This window comes from Branchiostoma belcheri, unplaced genomic scaffold (assembly GCF_001625305.1).
Source record: "Branchiostoma belcheri isolate BF01 breed outbred unplaced genomic scaffold, Haploidv18h27 scaffold2, whole genome shotgun sequence".
NCBI classification, from domain to species: Eukaryota; Metazoa; Chordata; class Leptocardii; order Amphioxiformes; family Branchiostomatidae; genus Branchiostoma; species Branchiostoma belcheri.
Window position 1 is genome coordinate 10,060,329 of NW_017803490.1, and position 8,100 is coordinate 10,068,428.

The 8,100-nt window shown below is 42.1% G+C and overlaps 1 protein-coding gene across 2 annotated transcripts in view; it reads left to right on the forward strand.

Moving 5' to 3' along the window:
• The window catches only part of LOC109468844 (protein-tyrosine sulfotransferase 1-like), a 126,092-nt gene that overhangs the window by 92,481 nt on the left and 25,511 nt on the right, over positions 1 to 8,100 (forward strand). The window contains exons 1-2 of one of the 2 annotated variants that reach the window (XM_019767188.1): positions 1,193 to 1,303; positions 4,638 to 5,463. In XM_019767188.1, the coding sequence (XP_019622747.1) occupies positions 5,231 to 5,463 (233 nt within the window). In that variant the 5' untranslated portion in view covers positions 1,193 to 1,303; positions 4,638 to 5,230. Of the gene's footprint in view, positions 1 to 1,192; positions 1,304 to 4,637; positions 5,464 to 8,100 lie in introns of those variants that run through there. The other variant, XM_019767187.1, reaches the window with a different exon arrangement.

Consider the following 8,100-nt stretch of genomic DNA (forward strand, 5'->3'; position numbering starts at 1 on the left):
GAATTGGTGCAGCTTGAAATGAATGATGTTTTGAATCAAGATTTTTATATTTTGCATCCGAGTATGATTTACCAGATATAATAATAATATTAAATAAATAGAATGATACATGAAAATTTCTTCTTGTGCCTTCACCACCAAACTTGACCAAAATAAAAAATTCTGGTTGATGAGAACCGGAGAATGCAGCTAACCCTGCCCATATCCGGCCATCAGCTGGTCTCACATCCACCCAGAGGCACCGGAGCGGGCTGTATTCTGCATGCAGAATTCCGTATGCTTTATTCCGTATGTTTCATCCGATTGCTAAATCCTGCTACTATGTGTTAAGACTTCTACCAGACTATACTGTGGTCAGATGTGTCTCCTAGCTTTTATACTCAGGTGACTGTTATATTGATACTGTATTTTATAGCACTTGTAATATGACTCCACATTCCGTATGCTTCATTCCATACAAATGTATGCTTCATTCTCCTATTTGTAAAGACTACACTGTCAGGTATACTGTGGTCAGATGTGTCTTCTATTCAGGTGACTGATGTTAACAGTTTATTTTATGGCACATTCCGTATGTAGCATTCCGTATGCTTTATTCCGATCACTAATTCCTGCTACTATGTGTAAAGACTACATGTACATGTATACTGTGGTCAGATGTTTCTCCTAGCTTCTGTATATTCAGGTGACTGATGTTCACAGTTTATTTTATGGCAAATTCCGTATGTAGCATTCCGTATGGTTTATTCCGATCACTGTCCTATGTGACAGACTACTGGTATCCTGTGGTCAGATGTGTCCTAGCTTCTATTCAGGTGACTGATGTTCACAGTGTTTTTTATGACTCCACATTCCGTATGTAGCATTCCGTATGCTTTATCCCATATGCTAATTCCTGCTACTATGTAACAGACTACAGCTATACTGTGGTCAGATGTGTCTTCTAGCTTCTACATGTATTCAGGTGACTGATGTTGACAGTGTATTTTATGGCACTTGTGATATGACTCCACATTCCGTATGCTTCATTCTGTATGCTTCATTCCGTATGCTTTATTCTGATTGCTAATTCCTGCTACTATGTAACAGACTACCGGTGATGTGGTCAGATGTGTCCTAGCTTCTATTCAAGTGACTGATGCTAACAGTGTATTTTATGGCACATTCCAGATGCTAATACACATGTATGACTCCACATTCCGTATGCTGGATTCCGAATGCTTCATTCCGGTCACTAATTCCTGCTCCTATGTGAGACTACCCATACTGTGGTCAGATGTTTCCCCTAGCTTCTTCCATTCAGGTGACTGATGTTAACAGTTTATTTTATGGCACATTCCGCATGCTTCATTCCGTATGCTTTATTCCGATCACTAATTCCTGCTACTATGTGTAAAGACTACATGTACATGTATACTGTGGTCAGATGTCTCCTAGCTTCTGTATATTCAGGTGACTGATGTTCACAGTTTATTTTATGGCAAATTCCGTATGTAGCATTCCGTATGGTTTATTCCGATCACTAATTCCTGCTACTATGTGTAAAGACTACTGGTACATGTATACTGTGGTCAGATGTGTCTCCTAGCTTCTGTATATTCAGGTGACTGATGTTCACAGTTTATTTTATGGCAAATTCCGTATGTAGCATTCCGTATGGTTTATTCCGATCACTAATTCCTGCTACTATGTGACAGACTACTGGTATACTGTAGGTCAGATGTGTTCTAGCTTCTATTCAGGTGACTGATGTTCACTAGTGTTTTTTATGACTCACATTCCGTATGCTTCATTCCGTATGGTTATTCCGATCACTAATTCCTGCTACTATGTGACAGACTACAGCTATACTGTGGTCACGATGTGTCTCCTGGCTTCTACATGTATTCAGGTGACTGATGTTCACAGTGGATATTATGGCACTTGTATCGTATATGACTCCACATTCCGTATGCTCCATTCCGTATGGTTTATTCCGATCACTAATTCCTGCTACTATGTGACAGACTACTGGTATACTGTGGTCAGATGTGTTCTAGCTTCTATTCAGGTGACTGATGTTGAAAGTGTATTTTATGGCACTTGTGATATGGCTCCACATTCCGTATGCTTTATTCTGAATGCTAATTCCTTATGGAACGTACACGTGCATTTAAAAGACTGCTGCTGTACCTTCCATTCAGGGCATTTCTCAACAGTAGGGGGTATTTTATGGCATTTGTAACATGACACCACATTCCGTATGCTGTATTCCATTTGCTAATTCCTTATATGGCTTATGGGTCATATGCATATTAGGTTACTTTTGTATGCATTTGTGTTTTTTGTTTACAATGTAGGTCCCATACTTGTAGTGTATTTTATGGCATTTTATGCCATATTCAATTCCTTCTATAGATCTTGTATAGGTAACTTTTGTCTGTATGTGTCTCTTGTTTAGGTACCTTTCCCATACATGTAGTGTATTTTATGGTAGTGTATTTTATGGCATTTGTAACATGATTCCACATTCCGTATGCTGTATTCCATTTGCTAATTCCTTATGTGGTTATATGGATTATGTATGGGTCACTTTTGTTTGCATGTTGAGTCTCCTGTTTAGGTACCTTTCCCATACTTGTATTTTATGGTAGTATATTTTATGGCATTTGTAACATGACTCCACATTCCGTATGCTGTATTCCATTTGCTAATTCCTTATGTGGTTTATATGGATCATACACTGATGTGTAGTTCACTTTTGTTTGCATTTGCTTCTGTTGTTTAGGTACCTTTCCCATACACGAAGTGTATTTTATGGTAGTGTATTTTATGGCATTTGTAACATGACTCCACATTCCATGTGCCGTATTCCATATGATAATTCCTTTGGGAGGTGGAAGATAGTGAGTTTCACATTATTGTACACTTCATTCGTCCTCATGTGTTCAATGGTCATAATTGTCTGACTAATTCCATATTCTGTATTCCGTATGCTACTTACTTGGGACATGGGACATGGGACATGGCAGATAGCTAGTTTCTCATGTACACATCATTCAGATGAAGTCACCCATATTGTGTTTAGTGGTTTTTATTGCCTGACTCATTCCATATGCTGTTATTCTGTATGTTAATTCCTTATACTTATGGATCATACAAAATGTAGATGCCTGTTGTTTGCACAATTGTAACTCCTATTTAAGTGAATCCCTCATAACTGTCTATTCCATGGCATTTGGAATGTATTTTATGGCATTTGGAATGTACTTTACGGCATTTGGAATGTAACTCCATATGCTGTGTGCTATATAATTCTGTTGCTAATTCCTTAAGTGTTGTCTATCTATGGGTACCATTTGACTAATAAGGAATGTAGGAAAATTTATGCCATGTTCTTCTTTATTTATTTATTTATTTATTTATTACATCTCAAGACGGCTGGGTAGCCCCAATTCAGCTTGAATCAGCTGTTTTCCAAGGGGGCCCAGCAAAATTACACAGGACATAGTAACGTACAGTAAGACAACATACAGTAAAACATAAAGGTCCGATACGTCAAAACAGAGTCGTAGTCCAATACTCAAAGTCCTAGCCGTTCAAGGTCAAAAGCACGAAAATCAAGGAATGGAGGTCAGAATAATATTTGATATTTTCTTCTGGTGTCGCATTAAGTGCAAGACACATTAATACAGCTTCATCCATCCATTTATCCAGTCATTCATTTATTCATTCATTCATTTCAGGGTCTTGGTGGCAAATGTTAGAGCATGACGGATGAAGAAGTGAGATGAAAAGTTTTCATGTAAAATTATGGTCAACGTTATAAACATACATTAAACAAGTTGGTAAAGATGTAAAAAAAAAAAACTGACCAGGCACCCTGTCCCTCCCTATAAGTTAAATGGTATGCCCCGTACCTCATTACCCTTCCCCTGTGACCCCGGGTGACCCCGGGTGACCCGGCTTGACCCCTGCAGCCTGAGAAAAGCCACAAAGTCGTTTGATTTGAATATTTCATGGTTTATCTGTTTCCTGCTCTAATCCTGCCGCCTGCAGTATGGATTTCCGCTGTGGGGGCAGCGCTCGCTCGGTGACGCGATGTCTTTCCTGTCACCGGCGGTTTCCCACTTTGCTTAACCTCCGACCCTGCAGTGTCCTTCAGAACTAAGGGTTCACCTTCAAACTTCTCCGTGTGTTGGAGGATTGGTGTCTCTGGATCTGCAGCGTTTATACATTTTGTTTTTACACTTTGGTAAAGAATGGCTACAACTTGGCTACATGGCTGAGAGTTTCAATCCTGACAACAGCACCTAACTTGCAGTGGTCTTCTCTAGAATAGCTATAGTATTCCTACAACTTAATATACGTAAACTTTTTTTTCAAATTTGCAATCAGAATTTAAGATAATCATGTTCTTCATGATCTGATGCTGTGTTGAAGATATTTGACCCTTGTCCAAAACTATGTTGCATTTCTCTTGGCTGCTGTGTCAATATGGACATTTGACCCTTGACCTGACCTGTGACCTTTGTTGTGATTCTTTAGGCTACCATGTTCCTGTAGGCATTTGACCCTTGACCTGAACTTTACGTTTCTGCATCCCTGTGGACATTTGACCCTTGACCTGACCTGTGACCTGTGTTGTGTTTCCACAGGTTGCTGACCTCAGCTGACCCCGCTGCTGTACCATGCTGCTGAGAAACTCCACAAGACCCTCATGTTAATAACTTCAGGAAGGAAGTTCCCCAAGAAAGGCCATCTTACAAGTTTGTCGTCTTAGACAAATGTGCAAGAGAGGAAAAAACAAGATTGAACAACCGAGTCTGTGAATGCTGCAAAAAGAAAGGCTATCTTGTCTAAAGTTTGTCGTCTTAGACAAGTGTGCAACAGAGAGAAACACCAGATTGAGGAACCGAAACTTTGGATGCTGCAGAAGCGCCCCCGAGGAAAGCTGCACTTCGGGCTGAAAGTTTGCGCAGGAAATCCTCAGTCTTACCCAGGATCCACGTCTTACACAGGTGTGGAGAGGAGGAAAGTCTAGTAAATGCTGCAGAAACTGTTAAAGGCTTAAACCAGATCAGCGAGAAGCCAACTTCCCCCGGGCAAACATACTCCAGTACTTAGGCACCGACGCTGGGATGGAGTAAGTGTGTCACCGTTACCTAGGAGACAGTTACACTGAAAAGCATTTGTTTGCAACACCTGCGCAGGTCTCAAGAAGCCGGGGATCAGGATACTATGATCCCCCATGCACGGCCCCACAGGCGCCGCAGATAGCACGAGGAGAGGTCCCCCGTCCCAGCCGTTGCCGGGATACGCACCGTTGCCGGGTTACGCGCCGGGATACGCAGTGCTGCCAAACTTCCCCGCGCCCGTCCCGCGCTCGGCGGCCATGATGAGAGGAGGCAGCCGAAGATCGATGCTGGCCGGACTCTGCACCTTCCAGGCCTTCCTACTGATGTACCTGTACTTTTTTTCAAGGTAACTAAAACATTCCTGCTCCATAATATCACCATAGTCCATAATATCACCACCTTGAGAAAAAGTGCACTTCAAGATATTTTTACTGCAACATACCCTAGGTATGTACATTTGAGGTGTGCAGGAGTGCATACCAAAAGTATGTTGCAGTAAAGATATCTTTAAGCACACTATTTCTCAAGGTGGCGATATTATGGACACGGATGTTACCTGTACTTCTTCTCAAAGTGGGTGAAAACTTCTCAAGAACAGATAAGACATGTCTGACAAGTTCTCAGGTTCTGTAGTTATCAGGCCTTCCTGCTCATGTACCTGTACTTTTTTTCAAGTAAAACATTGTATCCAGAACTGTCCTGAATGGGTTAGGGTTAGGATCCGGCACGGTTCTGGATATACAAGTTTCAAGTTTATTTATTTCACCAGGGAATACCTCAGATCCATTGATCTGCTTTTCAGGTATCCCTGGGCACACATTAAAACATACAATTTCATAAAAATGCAAATCGAACCAAACAATATACAAAAACGTTACAAACATGTCCATATACAACACAGTCATATTATAGGCAAATTTAGTTCATTTTCCAAGTTCAGTCCTCTCCACTAGTCTACAGTCTGTTTTTCTTTCTAAATGATGATGTTGATGTGATCAGTTTCCGCTGATCAGCAGCAAGACAGTTCCACAGGACAGGTCCTTGGTACTGCAGGCTGCCCTTGAAGGATTCCACATGTGCTTTAGGAGTGTCCAGCATGTGAGGGTCGAAGCTGTTTGGACCATACATGGACCATTCAGAGCTGTGACTGAGCACGGTTCTGGATAAAGCACGGCACTTCTAGATGCAGCAAAATTCCTTCTCCAATAAAAGATTCATGTATTTCTGACAAGTTCTTCAGATTCTGTACTTACCAGTACTCCTTCCTTTCTCAGCCTGGCTCTGTTGCAGTATAGGACTTGGAAGTTGGAACACAACTAGAGCCCTCCAAAATATATGCCAGGCTGCTTTCATCTGATTTTGATTACATTTTGATGAGGGCAGCAAAGAATGACCAGTGTGTCCTTTACTTTTTCATTGTAGCATGTATAGCCCAGTGGGCCCAGTGGTTAGTAACCCTGCCTCTGAACTAAGAGGTTGGGAGTTTGAATCCCGGCTGTTGTCATTCACTCAACATGCACACACACTACTGGTAATGTCCCTGGTACAATTAACCTGTAAATACTGTATGTAGCAACTATCTTCTGTATCTGTTATGACCAATCTGAGATTAGCTCTTCAAAACTGGATCTAGATCACTTTCCTTTACTTTCATGTTGTTCAATCAAAAAAGCAAATTTTAATGTTTCCTGTCCCCTGCAGTAGCACACCGTGCGACAAGGGAAAGATGATTCCGAAGGAGGGGAGCCAGTACGTGTACGACGCGGAAAACCGTGCCTATCAGTACGATCGGAACATGCCACTCATCTTCATCGGGGGCGTCCCCCGCTCCGGGACCACGTTAGCTCGCGTGATGCTCGACGCACACCCCTCGATTCGCTGCGGGGAGGAAACTCGCGTCATCCCCAGAATACTGGCCATGCAGGTGCAGTGGAGAAGGTCCACCAAGGAGAAATCCAGACTCGAAGAAGCCGGAGTCACGGACGAAGTCTTAGACGACGCAATCTCGTCGTTTGTCTTAGAAGTGATCGCGAAACACGGTGAAGCGGCGCCGTACCTGTGCAATAAGGACCCGTTCACCCACAAGTCGACGGTGTACCTATCGTCGCTGTTCCCCAATGCCAAGTTCATCCTGATGTTGCGAGACGGGCGCGCAGCAGTGCACTCGATGATCACGAGAAAGGTCACGATCACAGGGTTCGACCTGACGTCGTACAGAAACTCTCTCACAAAGTGGAACCAGGCCATAGAGAACATGTACTCACAGTGTGTGCAGGTAGGCAGCATTTGTTTGTTTGTTTGTTTGTTTGTTTCTTTGTTTGTTTCTTTGTTTGTTATGGAGAACATCACTCACAATGTGTGCAGGTAAGAATTGTTTGTTGTTTAGAACATGTACTTACAACGTGTAAGCTTGATTATTTGTTGCTTAATGTAGATTTATCTATCATTGAGAACACGTACTATTCGCAATGTGTACAAGTGAGACTTGTTTGTTTGTCGTTGACAACAAGTACACACAATGTATGCAAGACATTATCATTTACTTGTGACAAGTATGTTTACTTACTAATAGTATATTTGTCATCTTGACAATGATACTATGTGGTTGAAGATATGTCTGACATTGTCACTAACATTTTTCAAACCTTGCTAACACCATACCAGCCACAGGGCAGCTTATTATGATGCAAGTTACCAATACTGAGTAGTCCGGGTTCCTCCTGTTTTGGGTTGTTTACCTCCCTGGCCATGGACAGAGCAGCTTTTGCAGGATTGGAAAACTCATAACCAAAATTTTACATCCTCATTTCTCATAACATCCACCAGCCAGCATTCCGAAACGTCATCTGTACTGGGTAATTTAACTCCCCCCTCCCCCCCATACACACATAGCCTCCGTAGCAGGCTTATAGAACTGGGGGTTTGGTGGTCTTCGGCTGTTTTCTGATTAGCCTCCGTAGCAGGCTTATAGAACTGGGGGTTT